Genomic DNA, 23310 nt, shown 5'->3' with positions numbered 1-23310 from the left:
GTTAGGGTGATGCTGTCGATATACTCAAGGAGCGCTTTGGTGACAGAAACAGAATCGAGCAGCATCACCTAGCCGCTCTCAGGAACATATTGGCCACGTTAAACTAGGTACCGACGTACGAGGACTCCGACGACTGTAGGATGCTAGGCAGCTGCACATTCGCTGTCTGAATTTTCTCAACGTACCTACGTTATGTTTATCGGCAATGCTTATCGACATACTGCAAAAGGCCCTACCATACGATATCGTTCTGGCGTTTACTCTAGAGCAGCGATGTAAAGCATTGAGGAGGGCATCATCTGACGACACTCAAGTTACATCAGAATAAGCTTCAGCAGCGACTTCCTCGGATGCCAAGCTGAAGTAACTACTGGCATTCATTCGTGTCGAGTTGGAAAGCCGTGAGCAGTGCATGACGTCATGCGAAAAACGTAGTGACCGAGCTGGAACTACAGTAAAAAGTGCCACAGCTTCTGTTTTACATAATACATTTTTAAAGAAAGCGGACTGTTTCTTCTGCCGGTCAAAGAAGCATGGTACGCGTGCGTGCGACAGTGACCCCTCACTGGCTGCAATAAAGAATAAACTCTCCAAAGGGAACGGATGTTTTTGGTGCACGTCCAGAGGACATCAGGCGCGAACCTGTCAAGTTAAGTAGACGTGCTCGTCTTGCCATGGAAGGCATGCAACAAGCATGTGCGATCCCTCGTACCGGAAAACGCATATCGATCCAAAGTTATCAGGAAGCTGCACAGCGGTATTCGCTTCCCCACAAACATCAATGTCACGCTCCAGAGGGTTCTCGAGTAGTGGACAGACAGTGAACAGCAAGGACAACGAAGTATATCTGCAATGTTTTCGTGCTTTGGTCATCCACAACAACAAGCACCGGTGTGTCGGAGGCATTTTGGATAGTGGAAGTCAAAGGTCCTCCATCAAAGAACACGTAGCAATGAAAATGAACCTCAGGATCGTAGTAGAGACAAGGATAGCGTTTAACATGCTTCGTAGCGCATCTCCATCTCGAACAGAACGCCGCAAAGTAGTTGAAGTGCCGTTATGTAGCGCATCTCCATCTCGAACAGAACGCCGCAAAGTAGTTGAAGTGCCGTTACGCAGTCAATACGGCACAAGTTCTTGCCTAGTGCAAGTCATTGTCGTTCCGGTGATCTGCCATGACATCGCTGCACCGTCCACTGACAGCCGTTTCGAGCAACAGCTGCGATTGGAAAACAAGTTCTTGGCTGACGCCGAATGTTGATTCAAGTTGATGAAGAGCCAGGACTTAGTGTGTTGATAGGATCTATGTGTGGACCATTTTGATGGGTGAAGTTAATCACAGCACGGAAGTTTAAGGGATGACTGCAGTCGCTGCAAGGACCTACCTGTTCGTCAGAAAGTATTTCTCGATCACAGCACTAACTTGATCGTTTATCTTCATCGGGTGGACATCAAGGAAGCTGTAGATCAAAGGACTTCGCAGATTTTGCTGCCTTTCTGGAAACTGGAAACAATGAGCATTGAGGACGTCTGTGAATCATCTGCAACCAAGTCCCTAGCTCATTTTCGAAAGACCAGCCGAAAGTGCAACGGCAGGTACGCTGTCGCGTTGCCGTGGAAGGAAGATCGCAAACACCTCATCGGTGACAATCGCGGCATTGCTGTTCACCGTCTAAAGAAGCCTGTGAGCAGACTATCACGACACGAAGGCTTACTTCAACGCTACGACACAGTCATACGGCAGTACATGTCGCATGGTCACGCAGAAGTGGTGACCGAAAATGTTCACGACCACCATCCAGTTTGTTACATCCCACATCGTGAGGTCATTAAAGAAGATTCATTAACCACCAAACTCAGGGTTGTGTTCAATGCATCGTCCCAAGCCCCATGACTACTTTCACTCAAAACTTTGTCTGGAAAAGGGAGCCAACCTAAATACAGAACTCCTGCGTGTGCTACTTTGTTTTCGACGGTTTTTAATCGCCCTGAACTCAGACATCGAAAAAGCGTACCTGCATATTGAAATACAGAAACCGGGCAGAGACTCTCTTCGATTTCTTTCGTTTGATACCACGCCCAAAGAGAAAAATGCTAATGTCGTAGAAAGGAGCATGACACGCGTGCCTTTTGGGTCAACGTCAAGCCCATTTCTGTTGATGGCTACTATTCATAACCATCTAGACAACGTTGACACTGAAAACTCGAAACTGGCTGCGTGTCTGAAGAAGTCATTTTACGTTGATGACTTGCTTATTGGTGGAGATACATACGAAGATGGCCTTGACGTTTGCGAAAGGACAAAGACAGTCATGAATGACGCCGCAATGAACCTCCGAAAGTGAACTAATCATGAAGCACTGCAAGAAGTTTTAGCAACAAAGGAGAAGCCGATAGATGGAGGCACTAGCGATGTTACGGTTGTATTAGGCAAGTAGTGGGATAGAAATCATGATGTAATTTTGAGTTTATTCTGAAGTTAGTAATAAAATGCTTAACGTCAACAAAGGAAAATACAAAACGTTATTTACTAAAGACGGCATCCAGGATCTTTGTTACCCTTGCAGTACTTTCACCCTTCACAGTGACAGCGAAACTTCTATTTCAACAATTGTCGGTTCGGAACGTTCTGTGGGACGAAGAATTACCCAAGGAAATTAGTACGCCTTGGAGTGAATGGTACACGGACCTTCTACAGGTTGGCTCGATTGGAATTCCACGCTGTGTAATCTCCGAGGAAACCCGGATACGACCCAACTTCATATTTTTGTGGATGCTAGTTTGAGAGCGTATGGTGTGTGCGCATATCTGAAGGCAACGAACGTGCAACGCAAGTCCATTACTACGCTCAAAGCAGCAAAATGTCGAATTGCACCAATGAAGACGCTCAGGTTGGCGAAGTTGGAGCTAATGGGCGCAGATATCGGAGCAAGGTTGTTGAAGTACATCCGATCTGCGTGGGATTTCGGACATGCTCCTTGTATTATGTGGACTGAGTCTACTATTGTTCTCAGTTGGATCCCAGGAAGCGGCGATAAACTGAACCAGTCGCCAAGAACAGAGTGAAGAAAATTTCGAGTTTAACAATCCCCGAAGAATGCCGTTACTTTCCAGAACAAGAGAATCCGGTAGACATGCTGACACGCGGCGTATCTGCAAGGACTCTTTTGGAAAGCCGCATCTGGTGGAGTGGTCCAGAATGGCTTATGCGAATGTGTTCAGAATGGCCTGCAGAACCAACTATAGTATCAGAGGAGAAGGTTGAGCTAGGATCTGAGCCTACAGTGTTTAATGTCCTCATAGAGGCCCGAGAGAAATATGACACACTCGTCGATGTAACGAGATTCAGGGATTTAAGGAAGTTACTACGAATCACTGCACTGATATTACGATTTGTTGATGCCGTCATGCGCGAAAACCCTGTCAAGGAAAAAAATTCAGCAGAAATTAGACAAGCTGAAGAATTATGCATACTTCGGGTTCAGAAAGAAGTTTTCAAAGATATCTCTCAATTGTCGCGCGGAAAGGCTATTAACAATAATTCTGCGCTGAGGGATCTGCATCCATTCCTTGGTGTCCGAAGGAGCACTTCGCTTTGGCGGTCGACTTCAAGAGATAGATGCAACCTATCAGGAGAAACACCCTGTCATTTTTCCTTGTAAGCATGCGTTTACGAGACTTATTATGACAGATGAACACTGCCTTGTTTTACATGGTAATGTGTGAAGCACAATGATGCAAGTCCGACAAAAATGTGGGGTTATGCAGGCTAGGCAAGAGGCCAAAATAGTCATCAACGCCTGTTTTTGTGCAAACGATACAATGCAAAACCGACAGATGTGAAGTATGCTCCTATACCCGTAGACAGGATCAGGATGTCTCGATCCTTAGAAGTGGGAGTAGATTTTGCAGGCCCACTTTACGTAAAACAAAGGGATCTGGAGTGTGGCACAACTAAGACTTTCGTTTTGCTTTTAACTTGTGCGAGTGCCAAAGCGGTGCACCTTCGGCGGGCTAGTGACCTGTCAACAGCGGCCTTCCTCCTGGCGTTTCGCAGACTTCTATCGCGCAGAGGAGTTCCTTTAACTATATATTGTGATAATGCCCTGGCATTCAAACGAGCATCACGGGACTTGAAAGACTTCTGGAGTGTTATGAATGCCTCACTTTTTGCCAGTTTCCTTGCTTCAAATCGCATCGAGTAGAAGTTCATGGTACTGAGTGCACCATGGTGGGGAGTTTGGTGGGAGAGATTGATACGGACAGTGAAGTCTGCGCTACGCAAGACACTTGAAAAACACGCGCTCGATATCGAATAGCTAACAACATTACTGATGGAAGTGGAGGCCGTAATTAATTCTAGAGCACTGACGTATACGTGCACGGACGCACGAGAACTTGCTTAGATCTGTCCAGCCAATTTTTTTTTGTGGGAAATTCTTTGGTGGCTGAACCGGAGTACGGTGGCGAAGAATACCAGAGCGGAATTTAGCAGACTAGCCAAGAAGACCTCACTAAAAGATTACGACATTGGAAGAAGCTTCTCACACACCTGTGGCTTCGTTGGAAGAAGTAGTATATACTCGAACTTCGTTCGCTTCATCATTACCCAAGAGCGACAAATAAAGGTTTGAAGGTGGACGACATAGTGATCGTCGAGGAACCCAATGCCTCACGATGCATCTGGAAACTCGGAAGAATTACTGCGGTCTATCCGGGATGTGGCGGACTGCTACAAGCCTGCTGAATTCTAACTCAGGACGGGAAGTTAACAAGGCCTGAGCAAAAACTTTACCCACTAGACATGACATCTGTTTCTTCGGGCCGGGAGAATGTAGAAAAAGAATTGCTGTAATAAAAAATGGGCGCTCATTGAGAAAAGCAAAGGAGGATGAGGTTTGAGCGGGCTCTTGATCTTCGAGGCAGTCTCTCGCGTTTTTAATGCTCTGCGTCGGGCTATAAAGTGGCCTTAACCCTCTATCGGGTAGCGGCACGGCGCAATTATCGCCTCGCCGCGGCGACACGGAGCTTTTTTCCTGTGCAGTGAGGTCCTATCCGCAGTGGTGGCGCGGCTGTTGCGGCCACTGGGAGGCTCCGCAATACTTGACTGTGGCGTGGGCTACTTGGGTGGGTGGTAACCTCGCAGAGCGATGGCGTTACGTGCGTCACCTAGTAACAGCTAGCACAGCTTGTGCGAGGCGTTGCTAGGCGACGCACGTCACGTTATTGCTCGGCGAGGTTTTCCAGCGTGCAGCTCACAGCAAACGCCCAGGTTAAACAGATTCTGTGTTATTATGTGCCTGCCGGACACTTTCGTGATGGATCCAACAGATTTTGTCTCACTGGCGAGCTGACTTTGAAGAAAAATTTACAAGTAATTACAATTACCCTGTGTTTGTTCTCCTGAGTCACACCACAGCGTTCAATTCCTAAACATTCCTGAGTCTCTAGACTAAGGGTCGTTTAGTAACTAGGTGCGTGGGAGAAATGAGGTTGCGTCAGTTTATTTAATTTTATTAGGCATTTAACAGAATATTTGGCAATGCGGCCAGCCAATTTGCTCTCATGAGCGAAAACTTTGCAGAATTATGTCGCTGAAAGCACCAGCTGGCCATGAGCAATTGAGATGAATCGAATACAAAATTCTTGGCTCGAACTTGTGCCGAGATATCTTGTCGGTTGAAGCGATGGGATATGCGACAGAAACACATGACATTTGAAGCTCCGTCAATGTTTTGCTGTTGACAGTGAGCGTAATGAACGAGGAGGTGTATCGTGTATGACGGGGGTAGCCATCGCCTATGATTTTTTTTCCGGTGGCCTCTTAACGCTTTCGGACTACGTGCGGCGGCAATTTTTCGTTGGCTGCCCGTTAGAGCACACAATGTCCTTACGCATAAGCGCGTAGTCACCTGGTCCTTCTTTTTCAAATCTCTCGCGATTTCCTTGAAGCCATAAAGGAATTAAAACCACAGCACCTATTAACACGGGAGTAAAATATTTGGATATTTCACGATTGGCTCTGCAACTTCTAATTTGAAGAATTTGCATTTAAACCAATGCTTGAAAAGTATATTAGTTTCTTATGGGTATTTATCCAAGCTCATAGTAAAAATACTTTCATTTGCTAAAGAACAGCGCCTCTTAAATCACACGTGGATGTTTTAAAGTATTGTCGGACTCAACTGAAACATCCTGTATATGCATATAATTTTTAACATATGTTCTTTGGGTGTAGTGTCCACACAGGTAAGTAACGTTTTGACCTTGCTAAGGCCGTCGTGCGAGTAAACCGAGGTACTCTGACAATCAGAGTGCCATGGCCAGAACTTTAGCAAGTAAAAATGTTTAGTAAGCGTACTGCTTCTTTCCAAAGTGTATATATATATATATATATATATATATATATATATACATAGATACATGACACGCATGATGCCACTAAATGTGCACGTGCTTGTGGTCATAGACCAAGTACCGTGTTTTTGTGGTGACAGAGAAAATGTATAAATTCAGCTCTGTGTGCTTGCAATCGCAGCCTTGATGACGGCCGGACCCCGACCGTAATGTCAAAATTAAATGTTCTTGTTTTGCTACGTGCGCCTGCACTTCTTTCTATATATGTATACATATATATACCGCTGTAGGTAGATTTATTTAGGACGCCGGGACAATGCCCGTTATTCACAAACGTTTCCCACATTGTAACGGTTAATTAACCGCAAAAAACAGCAAGCTGCCTTCACTTCTGTCGTAAACGTTATCTGCAGTGGCCTGTGGATATTCACAATAATTGCTGCGGCTTGCACATTGTTTCGGAGTAGTGGCCCAGGGACCATCTTCACAACGCAGTTTGTGCTGTTGTGAAATGCTGGGATAACTTGTCTGGGAGGAGGCTGAATGTGGTAATAACGAAAAGGCACTGATGCGCCAAGGACGGTAGCACACAGCAGAAAGGTCCAGAAAGGCAGGCGCCGGCCAATAGTGATACCGAACAAATTTCATACCCTGGCGTAGTTTCTATGCTACTAAATCTAAAAACAACATCTTCAAGTGGTCCTGACAACCTTCCTAACGCGTTTCTGAAACAATATGCTGAGTTCATTGCAAAGTTTTTGTTATTATCTATCGTATTTCGTGACTTCATTGAAAATTAGTACATGACTGGAAGCTAGCCAGAGTTGTGCCCATGTACCAGAAAAATGATCGGGCTCTGTTGCAAAATTACCGTCCAATATCGCTTACATCATGCTGTAAACTAAGTCAACGTATTATTGCCAATCAGATAAGTGCATTTTCAGCCGAACGCTCAGCCCTCTCTAATTATAAACACGGGTTTGGAAACGGCTACTAAACAATTCAGCAATTAGTTACAATAATACATTCACTCGCTTCATGCCTTGATAAGAACGATCAGATTTATGTAATATTTCCAGGTTTCAGCAAAGCTTTTGATAGAGTTCCAAATGACAAACTACTACTAAAGCTCTGACACATTAGAGTTCCGGAAATTTTGACCACATTGATAACGAACTATTTAACTAATCGCTACCAATTTGTAGTAGTTAATCAGCGGCACTCAGGCTGTCTTCCGGTTGGCTGCGGGGTCGCCCAGCGGAGTGTGCTAGGACCATTATTGTTTTTACTGTGTATAAACGACATAATCACTGTAATTGATCCTAATGTGCAAATAATTTTTGCGGATGATTGTGTGCTTTTTCAAGAAATCGCTTCAGCTAACGATCAGAACCATCTTAACAGCGCTATTGCTAACATTTTTTAATGGTGTTAAACATGCAAGATGAAGGTAAATACTGATAAACCGTCTTTCTTCGCTTCTGTCGCCAAAAACCTCGGCTCTCTTTTACGTACATGCTAGGTTCAGCACCACTGCGGGTACTGTATAAATATGTGTACGCAGGTGTTACAATTACCAATACTTTATCTTGGAATTTACATGTAGATAATATTTGCTCTTCTGCATTCCGTAAAATATATTTTTCAAGACATAAGTTTAAAAATGAGTCCCCCAGTGTAAATTTACTTGCGTGCAATTCAATAATTAGACCAGAACTTCAATACGCATGCGTGGTTTGGGACCCGTTTACTAAAAAAAATATTGCGCTGCTCGAAAAGGTACAGATGAAGGCTGTAAGGTTTATTTACACGAAATTTTCCCCGTATGACTCGCCCTCTGAAATAATGCTTGGTTATGGCAATAAATGTCTCGAACAAAGGCGGAAAGCTTTACGGTTACAATTTCCTTTCCGTGGAATCGGGACCTAGCAATCAATCCATCACCGTATCTATCGTCTTCAACATCAAGGAATACTCGCCACCATCATCCTACTTCGCCGACACCGTATTTTGCACGAACAGATTTATTCAAGTTTTCATGTTTTCCTCGCACTGTAACTAATTTGAATGATTTTTATTGCCTTTCGCCACAATTTGATGTTTTCAAACTTTGATAACTTCGTATTTGCTTTGTTTACCTTTTTACCCACCCTGCTTGGACCTGTACTAGGCTTACAGTATTGAATAAATAAAAAAAAACACTGGCGATGATGGCAAGCAAAGTATTATGACTTGGGCTAAATGACATGTTGTGGAATTAAAGCGCAGCCTAAATAGTTTGTAATCACCTACGTCAGAAAGCTGGAGTTTAGCTAGTCTGCGAAAGGAATCATGCTATGGAGTCATTATATTGAGCATTGCTCTGGCGTTTTCCAGTTCTGTGCATATAACCTAACACATTCGTAATTGTGAGTGCGATCATGCAGCACATGCGAATGATTCGTCGTGCATAAAGTGTCTCCCAACAGCCGAAAAATAAAATTCAATTCCCTTACACTGAGTACAAAGTAGATGACACAAGCAGTGATGCCGACCTTGTTGTCGAAGCGCATTCGTAGATACTGAAAATAAATCACATCGTAAACATCAATATATATCAGGTAGAAATAAATCATCATTATTGTATTTTAGATTGTAAATCGTCAGTTAAGAAATAAACTGAGAGAAAACATCTAAATTATTGATTAATGTTTGTCCGCAGAATAGAGACCAAAGGGATTGCGAAATTACACCACTTGACAACGGAAGTAATAAGTTCTATTTTTGTGCATGTTTGCGATATGTGTAATCTGTTCACCGCCACTAGTACATTTGGCTGCCATATGTGTGCCTTTTTCTTGAAATTTCAGCTTGTTTTATAGTCTAGCAGAGGGTGTACCGAGACCTTACCTGAAATATGGTTGAAACCCGTAGGCTGTAGAGTAGCGGCACCAAAGTTACCGCCACGAAAGTGGCGCTAATAGGGACCCAAGCCACGGTCCAGAAAAGGTGGAAGCCGTACGCATAGTAGTGTCCCACAACAGCCACCACGTTCATGCCGTTCACTGCTGAAGCCAGAATGGACACGGCCAGCGCTACCGACGGAAGGCTGCGACCTCCTAAGAACGCCTCCAGTTCCGCAGCCACTAGGCCGCTCTCGCTGGGCGCCACCTGTCGTCGACACATATGACAGTCGTTTCTACCAAAAATATACAATCGCAGAGAAATACAGATACAGTGTACAATACATGCAGAAGGGCAACAATATCTGTGGTATAATAGTGACGCATTTGTTTGAGTTATTCTCTTTGTACATATTAATATTCGATTAGTCGCTACAGCAACAGGTTCTGAATGTGCAAGCATGTTTTGTGCATGCACTTTGCGTGGGGCACTATTGGAGCTCATAAAAAAAAATCGTGGTGGGGGCAAACATCCGCGTGTCAGATGTAAACGAGAGAATCAAGCTGCGACCCCCCTCCCCCGTCCCTCCCGCGCTGCCTTCCCGCTTTCTTGCTTTCGCGTGGAATCTGAGATTGAGTGGCAAGTTCCCTTTACGCCCGGTTGCAAGATACGCCTTTGGTGCAGGAGCACAGCGTCGCCTTGCTTCCCTCCCTCCCATACCCCCACGGCCATTCTCGCGACGGTCGCGTTTGCTTTCCGCCGTGCGTTCGCTCTCCGTGATAGCGCGCCGAGCGCGCGTCCCCCGCGCGCTTTCGCTCGCGCATACAACGCGCGGCGACGATTTTATCGCCCTTAGACTTTATACGGAAGCTCACGGCGACGAGGACGACGAGGGCGACGCCGACGGCAGAAATCCGGTTGAAGTGTTGATATAATTGTTGTCGCAATAATAAATAAATAGGCGCGAGCGCTAGCTGACGCGAGCAGACAACTACGAAACTAGCGGTCCGGCTGAGACCGGATACGAGGACGCATCGAGCTGTCCGGCGGGTCCGCATGAAACCAGTTTTCCGCGCGCACATAACCGAAGGGGCGCCTTTCATTGATCTTCGCCGTTCACGGCTCGCGTCTTTTATCTTCGCTGTTGTGCTCGCTCGCTCGATTACGCCGCCGCGGAAGTTTGCTACAGGAACGGGCTATTGAGAGCTGCGCTCTAAAACTTGGTGATGAACGCCATTGTTCTTTTTTCATTATCTTTTTATTGCGATAGCAATTATATGGACACTCAAAAGCAGATTTCTGCCGTCGGCGTCGCCGTCGCCGTGAGGTTCCGTATGACGTCAATCGAGATGAAATCGTCGCCGCGCGCCGCCGAACGCTGTATGTGCGAGTGAAAGGGCGCGAGGGACGCGCTCTTTCACGGCGAGTGAACGCACGGCGGAGAACAAACGCGCGTTCTGCGCCGTGCTTCCTTAAGGTATGTCACCACCTTTTTCAAAAATTTTTTTAGTTTTGGCCGATAAATTTTTATTTCACATTGACCATATAAAGACCATTTTAAATGATATTCAAAAGCAAAAAAGAGTGAAAAAAATTATACTGGCATTTGTTATTGACAAAACATTGCCAAAACTTGGCTGTTACGCGAATATTCATAACTAGCGAATGGAGTGCAGGAATCGTAAACTTTTTGGCACAGAGGTAGCCAACTAACCAGACTGTGCAACTAACTAGGATCTTTGCCATCCGATGATTGGCAATCAAGATATAGTAAAAATACCAAACAAAACAAAAAAATGTGTCATTTTCGCCTGCATTGCTTGGAATAAAACATCATTACATCAAAACTTATCATTCGTTTTCATTAATCCTAGTTCATTGCACAGGCTAGTAATAAGGGAACGCGCGTACAAAGTTTCGTTTAAAACTATTTATTGATTTTGAAGTTACAACTGTTTGCGCAACAGGAAAGTGCAAGAAATCAAGTTTTGAGAAAAACAAGATTAAAGTTTTCCAATCCTTGCAGAAACCAGATCATCATGCCCTAGAAGGCTAAAATCCACTAGGTTCATAGCTAGCCCTTCTTAGCTGCCACGAGCTCTGTTTTGGCTTTTATTGCAGCCCATATTTTCTTGCGGATATATTTTGCCTCACCCGTTGATTCATGCTGGGCCTTCTTCACACGGTACTGGTCACTGGTTCAACATGCTACAAACGTGTGATGGCCAGGTTCAATGCCTGCTTCTCTCAAAATATTTGTTGTACTTCTGTTTCCATCGTTGAAGTGGCACACAGCATCATATAAACCAAAAAGGAGGATGGGTAGGCTCACGCGGACGTCTTTGGTACCCGTTGCCATATCATACCGTCGAAAGTCGTTACATTTTGGGATTTTCCGTGCAAGCACTTCTTTAAATCCGTACAAAGGTCAGCATAAACCGACTTCATTGTCGTTTGAATCTTTTTTCGAATGTTTTTTTTTATTTTTTCGAAAGTTTTGATTGCAACTTTTGTTTCAATCGCCTTTTTACCTTGAACTTGGCCTATAAAAACGTTCAGACTATGTTATTACTGTTACTACAAAAATAATAGCTATAAAAACGACGATCCCAGTAGCATTCAGAGCGGCAGCAAAAGCGCGCGCAACGTGAACAACAGAGACGCACTTTTAACGCTTGTAGCGTCAGGCAGCGCTTGTAGCGTCCCCCTTACGGAAATTTAAAGCAATGTTTTAAAAAAAGGATGCCTCACAAATTGTCTTTCAATAATCTTTTACGTATCAGACTAAAACATAAGAGAAAAATCTCAATATACGCCGCTGATTTCCACTGAGTTATCAGTTTTTGTTACCACACCACATTCGTTTCGGTTTCAGAACCGTTCACCAGCTGTTAGTAAGTTGGCTATAACTTTTGAACTAAATAAGATAAAAACATAATTCTTTCTGCAGAACATTTTAACACGAAAGTGTTTTATGCCGGGGTCCACCAAGACTTCACTGACGTATTTCCGTCACGGAAATACGTCATACAACATAATACAAAGAAAGAAACCAGAAGAAAAAGTTCCACAAACATGCAAAATTTGGAAATCGAACCCACGACCTCTCGGTCCGCGACGATAGATCGCCGAGCGTTTAACCCATTGCGCCACAAACGCATTTGCAGAGAGCTACACAGACGCTCCTTATATATCTAACACTCCTCCGTGTACCCGCGCTCTTGCTCGGGGCGGTGCCGCCCGCCTACGAGCAGAAAAGAGAAGTACTGCATTATGACACTAGACAGTTTTAGCAGAGCGTTGCTTACGCTCCGCTCCGCTAACGTTTCACGCACACCACTGGTTGCATGAACTGCGTTGATTTGGCTTGTTTGACAAGTGCGTCTGCCAGAGACGCCGGCCACGCGCGCTCAGCGCGGCTGTAAAACGGCAAAGCAACCAGTAGACGCACCCTAACGCTCCGCTCAAATGGCTTCGTAGCGGACCGTGGGCAGCGTTCTTCGTTCCGCTGCCGATATGAGCGTTGTGCGCACGCGCATTAGCGCTCCCGCTAGCGTTCCGCTGAGCGGCTCTGCGCGAATCGTTCGGACACGACGGTCTGAGCGGAGCGGACCGTGAACGCTCTGCTAAAACTGTCTACTAACGCGCACCGACAGTGAACGCTTCGGTGGTCTCAGCACTACGACGCCTCGATGACAGCATTCGAAGGGACGCTGGCATCAAGAAGCACTACCAACGCCACCTAGGTGGCGTTCACCGTACTCAGCACAGCGGAGCGTGGCCTCCGCAATTAGCTCTGAAAATGTTTCTGAAGTTGATCGCGGAGGCTGCAATTACGACGCGCTGAACGCGCTGATTTGACTCGGTGACGATTCAGTTACGTGCTTTGTCTTGCGCGTTGTATTAGTGTGTCAGTTACGTGCTTCGTCTTTCGCGTTGTGCTAGCGTGTGCAGCGTAGTGCAGCTTCCATATGCACGACGGTTGCTCATGGTCATCGACGTTGGTAGTCGTGATGGAGGAGACGTGCCACCAGGCGTCAGCGTGGGTGCATCAACGCCTAAGGGCGCTTTAGCCACAAAACACCAATAGACATTATATATCAATGTGCAATTAACATTACACTACTTCTGTGAAGACACGTTTCACTTTCGTGTTCTATACCGATTCCTATATAAGAGGGATCAACCTCGAAATCTAAAAAAGAGAAAATGCATATTTTTCTTAAAAAATGCCTTTTCAAAGGTGGTGACATACCTTAAGGGCTGCAGAAGTAGGCGTCTCTTTCCTCCTTTACAATCATCATATATGTAGAGCAAACGCGCCTTCTTTCGACGCGCGAGAGGCCGTGGGGGAGGGGGAGGGAAGGGAGACGACGTTTAGCTGCGGCACCAAATGCCTATTTATATCAGAGGCTCCGGCAACAGTCACCAACGCCGCAGGCATTTTGAGCGAACGCGGGAAAAACGCCGACGGCGTCGACAACAGTTCTGCGCGTTGCCGGTGCTGCTGGATGTCCAAATTTATACACAGCTGATAAAGCTAATATCATTACTCCGTATAGCTCTCTACAAATTTGCTATCGCAATTGATGCTTCGCCTTTCAGGTGAAGCTGCGACATCTTTTTTTTCTTTCTTTCTTTCTCTCTCTCTTTTTTCTTTCTGTTTTCTTTTTTTTTCAGTGCCGCGATGTTTAATAAGTTCATTTAAAAGTTACAAGTTAGGATAAAAACATACGGACAAGGGTCTTTCATCGCCCCTCACACAAACTCCGTCTTTTCTTTAAAATGTCTTTGCCATTCAAAATAGGAAATGACCTAGAACCCACCTAAACTTTACTTCAGGTGCGATTCAATGCCTCATGTTTATTACCAACAATGCATCATTTTGATATCAATGCAAACGAATAAATTCACGCACCTAATTAGAAAAATATTTGTTTTTCTTTTCCAGGAGGCAATGAAATATAGCTCTGTAGCTGTTGCAGCGTCCCAAGGAAAACACTGCCGTCTTGTAACCCGAAAAGCTGAATAAGTGGCACCAACAATAATAAAAAAACGTCGGTATTCAAACAATGTACTGTTCCACTTACCCGTTTCCGTCGACGAGCAAATGAGAAGTAAAGACCCACGATATAACCAAGAGCAGTCAGCACGCCGAAAACTGCGCACTCCGTATCATCCAGCCTCGTCGTGCTTGACATGTCGCTTTCAATCTTTCCCGCACTGTCTCGCCTTTTGAAATTATTTTTCGGAGAATAACTGACACGCCGTAGTTATTGTGCAGCCGTAATATACAGAAATCTGCAATTATCACCAGAAAACAAGTGAATTCTACTCTTGCAAAATTTCTGTGACCTCTACTAATTGTTCCGGCTAATTTCTCTGCCTGCGGTAATGCAAGATTTTATACGTTATACGTTGGCTGACGTAGACACTCCAAACTCCTAAGCAAGTAAATAGGAAAACTTCGCGGATGTTTATTTAGGGGTTTCGCCTAAGTGTGCGAATAGGCGGCTGAGAACACTTGCGACAATACGCGCTGCGGCTAAGTCCGTCATGATCAAGTCAAACTTGTGGGGCGGGACTATGCACGTGATGAAAATTACAGGACAGTGGACGACGAGTTCTTATGTCCTTCCCACAAGGTGTGATTATGAAACTAGAGAATGATTCTCCAAACTTTATCGAATACTGTGCTTAGTATAGAATTTGTTCTTAATTCTGGGGTTTTACGTACCAAAACCAGTTCTGATTATGAGGCACGCCGTATTGGAGGGCTCCGGAATAATTTTGACCACCTGGGGTTTTTTAACGTGCACTACAACGCAAGAACACGGGCGTTTTTGCAGCTACTGACACACGACAGGCCCACTCTCAAATATTAAGTATGAACCTCACCTCGCGGTTGCACTTAAAAAGATTCCATATCCTAAAACCATCAGTGAGGTTACAGCGGCTGCTCTTGTAGCGCTCACACAGCACTATCCCGCTCAAACACGCACGGCAGAAAGGAAACGTTTAACGGATGCCAGCTTTTTGCACATGATCGCTTTGTGAATGCATGGGTTGCATGTCTGCCTGCCCGCCTTGCAGCAGAAAATTACTCTACCACCGTTAGCGCAGCAGCATCTGAACACCTGCCGCTGACAAGACCGTACAATCGAAAAGCAGCCGGCTCAGGAAGATCGCTGGTACATTCAGACATCGAAGCTGTTTTTTTGTCTTTGTATACTTTTTGTAAATGTGTTAGTAGACCAAGTCTACCGTTCATCCTGTTTGATGCAGTGATTGCTCTGTTCAACGAGCGTTCACATTAGAAAAGAGACTGGGACCATGATTCCAGCGTCATGCACTTATGCGGAGCTCTAACAGCACTCCTGTGCTTTTTAAGGACATCTGAGCTATGTGACCAGCTTTGATTGCAGAATGAACGCTCTTGCGTATGCGCGGGTAACACTTGTCTCTATGTTTTTTTTTAAATTTTCTGTCCGGTTCTCTCTCCTTCAGTGTAGGGAGACAAACCGGGTGCTACCGCGACAACCCTCGGGCATTTTTTTCGCTTTCGGATCTGCGACGCCACCCAAAAATAATAGAAGGATGGCTGGGTGTGATGATCCTTATCAGTACCTTTCTGTAGGTTTTGCATACCATGAACCAAAACATTTAAAAGCAGATTAAGGTAAGGTTTAAAAATGGTATGAAAATAAAATTCAACGCACAAATATTACTAGGTATGGGCTTACTGAGCAAACAAAATTGAGGGCGGGAATGTTCCGGAAGAATGCGTACGTAGCAATAAATCGAGTATTATGCCTATTTTGTTCAGAAGCGTGCTTTTGGGATATTGACAAGTTGTTTATCCTTTTCTCGTAAACTGTATTTAACCCGCCAACAACATTCCAATCATGATTTGGAACTTACTCGAAGGTTGTCGTTGGCTCTATCACTTGTGTTTGTCGTCACCGAACCTTGTGTAATCTGATTGTACATGTGTGCACTACGCGGATTATGCAGCATTTCCTGGAAGGCTCGCGCGCACCAGTGATAACCCTGGAACAATCCACGAGTCATGTATCAAAGCCAACGGGCTTGACCCGGAGATATGGGGCCAGAGTCACAAAACTTTTGTTTCGTAAGTCCGCTTTTCCACTGGCTGGCCCCTTCGCTAATATGTCTGCCATCCGGATTGCCTGAAATTATTTCTTACGAAAAATTACAGTGTGAGGAGTTTTTCTGAATTCGGGCCCTGATTTTCGACGACTGCCAACTTTGCTCGCCGCTGTCGTTCTGCTTGAGTGTTACTGCTTTTGCTGGGCACAAGTTCGCTCAATAAAGAGTTAAATTTGTAACTCGCAGTTTTGATATTGTCTCATTCTTCACCGTCCATACACCGTGACAATAGATACACATACAAATTTGTTTCGGGCCGGTAGTCCTAAATCGAAAGGTGTGGAGGGCCATCTATCCAGCATTGTGTGTCGGGAGGGCCTCCTGGCAAAGTGCCTGTCGCACGAAGGTGGCAAAAGCGGGCGTGATGAAGTCAGAGACAGTTCCACAGCAGATGTGTTACGTTAGCATTTTCAGTACTGGTGCACTGAAGATGGAACGAAGAGGAAACACCATATGGCAACTGTATTGTGGAATCTAATACACGGTAACACCTGGAGCAAGCGCAACCACGCCAGGTACCCTTCGCAACGCCACCTTGTCTGGACGAGTAAGCCCACCAGAGGCCAAAACCTAGTGGCGCACCAGGGGGGGGGGGGTTGTTCGGGGGTTCTAGCCCCCCCCCCCCCCCTCCTGAGGCCGAGTTGACCTCCCGCGTCCACGCCACCACTCCACCGTGTACCTTCAGTGCTCTGTTCACATTGTCACTACAATTCAGGAGGTGGCTTGAGGTCGAATTTTGGGGCTTATTTTCTATTTTCATGATTTTCTTTTAGGGGCGAAGCTCCTTAGGGTCTGCCCCTCCTCTGTAGTATGTAGTAGTAGTAGTAGTCGTCGTCGTAGTAGTAGTAGTCGTCGTAGTAGGTAGCCACGTCTACTTTTATGAGAAAAAAAAATTCCGAAAGTTGTGTCCGTAGCGCGGAATCGAACCAGGGACCCCTCGCTTCCGAACGCGCGGCGCTAACCACTACGCCACGAAGCTTTTTTTTTATTATTTATTGCCATTTCACAAACACAAACAAAAATTATCAGATACACATGTACATATTCTAAATACACCAGCTACAACTCGGCCGGTGTATGTGGCTTAAAAATGTTTCACAGAAGCCAATTGATCCAATACAGGTAGCCATTCTGGGGGTTCACATTGGGCTCTGAACAAGTCTCGGGTGTAGATAACACTCTGAGCAAAATAGTGTGTTGCTGAGTGAATCTGTATATGGGCATGCCTAACATCCATCCTGGTCTTCCATACGCTATGCATACAAAGCAACATTAGCATATCACTCGGCACTTCCCCTGTATCCGCACATGGAAGAAACCGGAGTCCAAAACGGTTTAATGGCAATTCTTTTTTAAGAGTTCTTTGCAAGACATCCCACAGGAATACGGCATCGTGGCAGTCTAGAAAAATATGTTCTATTGTTTCCGGTTTCCTGCAGATTAAACAATTTACTGACCAAGGTACAAACAGACCATTACTTTGTAACCATGGCTTGACAGGGAGAGTGTCGGCATGTATTTGAAAAAAGAATGTTTTAACTGAGGGCCTGATCGGCATTTTTTACCACGCTTTAACACATCGCGTTCAGGACCTAGCTTGTAGACAGCTCGATAGACAGGTGTTGGTAAGAATACATCAAGAACATCACAATACAAACGCTTTTTCGTAACATCAGATAAGTATTCATATGAAAACCTTGCCTTGAGCAAGCGTATAGACATTACCACTTCACGCAAATAAGAACTAAGCGGTCCTGCTTTCAAAGAAAACGATGATACAACAAAATCAGATAGATAATTCTGTAATCGTGCTTGGATCACAGTTCTCAAAAATACATCAGTTTGATCCCGCACAAAGAAGAATCTGCTCACCAACTGCTTGAAGAACAGATGCGAGAGCCCTAATCCCCCATTTTTCACCTTATGAAACAAATTGCACCGGCTGGTGCGCTCCCACTGCGATCCCCATATAAAAGTCGCGAATACTCGGTGGAATTTTTCAACCGAACTTCTGGTCATGGTCATCACTTGCAACACGTAAAACACTTTGGCAATTAAAAAAATATTGCAAACGGAAGCTCTTGCAAATACGGAAAAGTTATGGCCACCCCATTTATCGGTAGTACTTTTAACACGTTTGTTTTCCTCAGACCAATATTCTTCCGCATTTCGGTAATAATTTAGTGGAACTCCAAGGTACTTTCCTGGGGAAGTTGTCCAATTCATATTGCAGTACACATCGGGTGTGCTCTGCCAGATGCCATGCCAAAATCCGAGGCATTTCGGCCAACTGATCGCGCTACCTGTTGCTGTGCAGAAAGCTATAGCTATTTTGACAACTTCTTCCACGCTTTTCTTATCAGTACAAAACACAGCTATGTCGTCCGCATACGCTAGAACCCTAATTTCACTGCTCAAAAATGTATAGCCTCGAATACGCGGTGTTGCAAGTAAACCTAAACAAAAGGGTTCCAGGTAAATCGCAAAAAGAAGAGGAGACAAAGGACATCCTTGTTTCACGCTTGACCGCACAGGAATTGAATCACTTAATTCTTTGTTAATCACTAATTTGGCTGTACAATCATGATACACCATTTTCACACCTTCAGTAATCACAGATCCAACATTTACATGCTCCAGCAGTAAAAACAAAACTTCATGTACAACTTTATCGAACGCTTTATGCAAGTCTAACTGAATCATGGCCACGCGGTCATGCATTGCGTCACAACATTCCAGAATACTTCTAGCTATGTGTATGTTTGTAAAAATTGTTCTACCTTTAATACCACACGTTTGATTCGGGCCAACAAGGGACTGAATAACGCTTTGGAGCCGTCTAGCTAACACCTTCATGTATAATTTGTAATCTGTATTGGTCAAACTAATGGGACGGTAAGACTCAACTGAAAGTAACTTTGCAGGGTCATCAGTTTTGGGGATCAGTACTACATGCGCTGTCCTAAAAGAGAGGGGTGCTTGCTTTTTTTCATAACATTCAGTGATCACTCGATGTAAAGCCATTGCCATTTCTGTCTTAAGAAACTTGTATATGGCTGCACCCAATCCATGCGGCCCGGGTGACTTGCCGTTACTTAATTCATCTATTGCCGCTTCAATTTCTGCCACAGTAATTTCAGATTCCAATGACTCTCTAACCGTGTCTTGTAATCTCGGCATAAGGGACAGAAAGTCAACTCGAAAGCGCTTGGGGTCATCAATTTTTTGGCCAAGAACCTCTGTGTAAAATTCAACGAATGCAAGTGTTATCTCTTTGCTTTCTTGGGTAATTTTGTTACGATATCGAATTTCATTTATCAGTTTATTTGCTGCATCCTTCTTTTCTTCACTAAGCACACGCTTAGTGGGCGTTTCGCCCAGCCACAATCTTTCAGTACGCGCCCTTATCATTGCGCCGCGGTACTTATCTTCATCGATTAACTCGAGCTTTGCTTTCACCTCTTTTATTTCTTTTTTAAAAGCTCCAGGAACTTCATTTTCGACGCCTAACATATACTCCAGCTCACTGCGTAACTGTTTCTCTTGTTGCCTTTCCTTGTGACGTAATACACACGCTCTATCAATTGCAGCAATTTTTATATCACATTTAAACTGTTCCCACACTGCTATGAAGCTGTTAGTTTCAGTATGAAGGGCATTTGAAAGGCATGCTTTGGCTCTTGTGACAAATACTTCATCTTGCCGCAGTTTCTCATTAAACTTCCATAGAAACCAGTTAAACTTCACAACCTTTCGTTTTTCGCCAATGGTAACCGTGACCAAACAATGGTCACTAAAACTAAGGTGTTGTGTTTCATAAGAGGAGCATATTGGTACAAACTTCGCCGGTATGTATATTCTATCTAGCCTCGCATGCGAGTCACCTTGAAAATGTGTAGATCGTGCTTGGCCATCTCGTGTCATGACATAACCAATGTCCTCAAGCTCTCTCTCAATCACAATTACACTCAAAAGCTCAGCGCTTCTATCGCGCACATTGAGACCCGTTGTTTTGTCCTCAGCTCTACAGACGCAATTAAAGTCCCCTAGAACCACAATATTTCGTTCTGTTTTCAAAAACCCTTCAGCATAGCCTGAAAAAAATTTCGCGTTCATGCATTTTGTTTGGTGCGTAAATGCACACAGCACGCCACTGTAATCCAGAAAAAACAAAATCACATGCAACCAGTCCCACTATCGCAGGCGGACAATTTTTCAACAACCGCGATGCTATTGCGAATAAAAATGACGCAGCCTCCTGACCGTCCAACAGCATGGCAAACACATATATTGTATCTAGAGCGAAAACTTTGAACCACTTGTTCTGTTTCGCCTCACTTTCAATTTTTGTTTCTTGTACAGCCAGAAGGTCAACGTCATTTTCCAAAAGGGTGCTACTAATCTGACATTGCCTCCTGCGCGAATACAGTCCTCTCACATTCAATGTCGCAACGCGAAGGCTAGATTTAAAGTTAGTCGCCATTTCATGGAGGTTGCTTGGCCAGGCGTCCTACTCACATCGCAACAGTGGATTTCTTGGGGTCCTCGTCGAAGTCGTCTGGAACGTCACCTCCGCTAGTGCGGAGGCGTTGTAGGATTCACCCTACGGTCAGGCGGCAACTTTGGCTTCGGTTGAACCGAAGACCGCCGCCCAGTCGACGCCTTCGTTGGAGGCTCGCCGGTGCCGGACGCACTCGCTTTCCCTATGTTGTCGGAGTCTTCGTAAGGCCGCTTTGCAGCGACGCTTCCGGTCGTGAGCATCTCGGCGTCCGTTACCTCCTGGTCGGCGTCTTGCGCTACTGACAATGACGTGTTTGTGGCCTTCGTTTCTGCGTCATCTGTTGTAGTCTCTAGCATCGTTTCCGATGCTGCAGCCGAGGGCTCGGCACCACCATTCGCTTCCTGAACAACTCCTGAAGAAGCTTCAGGGGGCGTTGCAGCAGTCTTCGCGCCGTCGTTGTATTCCCTGCTAGCTTCTTCGGCGTCTGCGGCGTCCATCAGGTGTTCTGACACAACGTCGCTACGGAGTGGGCCTGTAACGCTGGCATAAGAACGCACGCACTGGGAGTCATCGTGGCCGAAGCGCCGACAGATCCCACATCGTGGAACGCGGCACTCTCGTCGGATGTGTCCGGTGCCAAGGCATCGGAGGCAGAGCGGCGCTCTGCCAGGAACGAAGACGAGCGCCATGTCTTCGGCAACACGCAGCTGGTGAGGAAGGTCATCCACTGTAACGCCCACCTTTAATTTCAGCGTCACCGAGCGGGTTGTTGATCCTTTGTCGATGCATCCCTTGACCTTCCACTTGTCTCTGCTGATTTCCGTAACTTTTCCAAACGGCGCCAAAGCCACTCGCACGTCATCGTCCGGTACGCCATGAAGCAGCCAGTAAAGCTTCAGTCGGACACCTTGATCGCGTGGGTCGATGACCGTGCAGCGGTGATCTTTAACGTTGAACGCATCTGCCGCTAATATCTTCCTCTTGCCTTCCTCATCCTTAAACGTCACTGCCCACAGGTGATTCATTTGGTATGCCCCGAGGGCAACCACTTCCGTCAGCAGTGAGAGACGCGCAAGGTTGTCTCGGACATGCTCGACTCGATATGGCCTGGCTTTTACATCACCATGCAAAAACACCGTGTTTAAAACAGACGCACCTGTGGGCAGATGAGGCAGAACAACCTGGTAATCTTCAGCCGGCTTTTCAGTACACCTGATACCGCGGCCCACACCGGCCGCTGAAACCTCCCCTACAAGGGAGCACATGATGACACGTCCGAACGGTGCGAACGCCGAACGCCCACTACGCCACCACTACGCCACGAAGCGCACATGGACACACGCACCACGATGGCAATAAATACCCAACATTGACGAAAGACTGCGCGTTTCTAACGCGTTTGTGCTAGCGCGTTATGGCCCGTGTAATAAGTTGGTGTAAGACGCTGTGGCCTCTCCGCCTTACCCCTGTATTCATAAACGCTGATGGCGTCGGCAAACGCGGTGCACGTTCCGGCATGTGTAAACGGCTGCGTAAGACGCTGTGGCCTCTCCCCCTTACTAGAGAGTACTGCAAGTTTCTAACGCGTTTGTGCTAGCGTCCCCTTAAGCGGGAGATGGTGCAATTATACTGAAGGGCGCTGTTATAAAATAGGAATGGCGTCACATATGGCGCGTGTCATTGGTGGAAGTCAATCGTTCGATTTAGTACGGCGAGACTGGGCGAATTACACGGAAGATTCACGGTTTACCGATGATTCCCTCCGGAGCTTCACCCACTCATCATCATTTAGCCCGTGGATATGCGGTGTTTTGTTTTATTCCCTTAATGTTTTTCAATTCTTTCATTCATTCATTCTTAAATTCAAGAAGGGCCAGCCGCTTTCTCGATGGTTTGCATTGAATTCCACTTATAATTATTAGGCATTTTATTTGCTGTTGGATTCCTCTCGCTAAAGCAAGAAAGTTGCATGTTATGCAAAGTGAAGTGCTTGCCCCCAACCCCCACAAAACTTCACCCCCCCCCCCGCCACCAGAGATTCTGGACGCACTACTGCCAGAGCCACACGGAGGTGTAAGCGCTTGTATGGTGCAGCGGAGGTGTTCTTTGTGCCGAAGCAGTCGTTCTGATGTGTCTTCGGGAAAATCCGGGAGCGGCCGAAGGATGGTACGGGCGCTGTTAGCCTGATGCGCCAGAATATTGCAGTGTAAACCGCACAGGAAAACCATCGGACGCGTATCTGGATGGTCGTTGGGATGGCAAGACAGTGAATGGCATCAGCGGGCGATGAAGCAAAAGTTGCGTTGCGAATATCAGCGATCGCCCGCGTTGTGAGTCAGCGCAAATCTGGGTATATAAGATGGTTTCAGCAACACGCAGCAATGGGGACAGGCCTTCGC

General features: G+C 45.7%; 2 protein-coding genes across 2 annotated transcripts in view; both read right to left on the bottom strand.

The window, feature by feature from the left end:
• Positions 1-14537, bottom strand: part of LOC125943939 (sodium-coupled monocarboxylate transporter 2-like) — a 99622-nt gene extending 85085 nt beyond the window's left edge. Inside the window, exons 1-3 of the mRNA XM_049663523.1 lie at positions 14331-14537; positions 9247-9507; positions 8853-8918 (exon numbers count right to left, since the gene is read on the bottom strand). Of these exons, the coding sequence (XP_049519480.1) occupies positions 8853-8918; positions 9247-9507; positions 14331-14441 (438 nt within the window). The 5' untranslated portion in view covers positions 14442-14537. The remainder of the gene's footprint in view (positions 1-8852; positions 8919-9246; positions 9508-14330) is intronic.
• Positions 14538-20985: 6448 nt separating this feature from the next.
• LOC125944326 (uncharacterized) lies at positions 20986-22176 on the bottom strand. Its single transcript, XM_049664698.1, has one exon. It carries the CDS (start codon positions 22174-22176, stop codon positions 20986-20988), a length of 1191 nt encoding a protein of 396 aa, XP_049520655.1.
• Between the last annotated feature and the right edge of the window lie 1134 nt (positions 22177-23310).

This window comes from Dermacentor silvarum, chromosome 3 (genome assembly GCF_013339745.2).
Source record: "Dermacentor silvarum isolate Dsil-2018 chromosome 3, BIME_Dsil_1.4, whole genome shotgun sequence".
In the NCBI taxonomy this organism is placed as follows: Eukaryota; Metazoa; Arthropoda; class Arachnida; order Ixodida; family Ixodidae; genus Dermacentor; species Dermacentor silvarum.
This window is presented reverse-complemented; position numbering and strand designations above follow the sequence as displayed.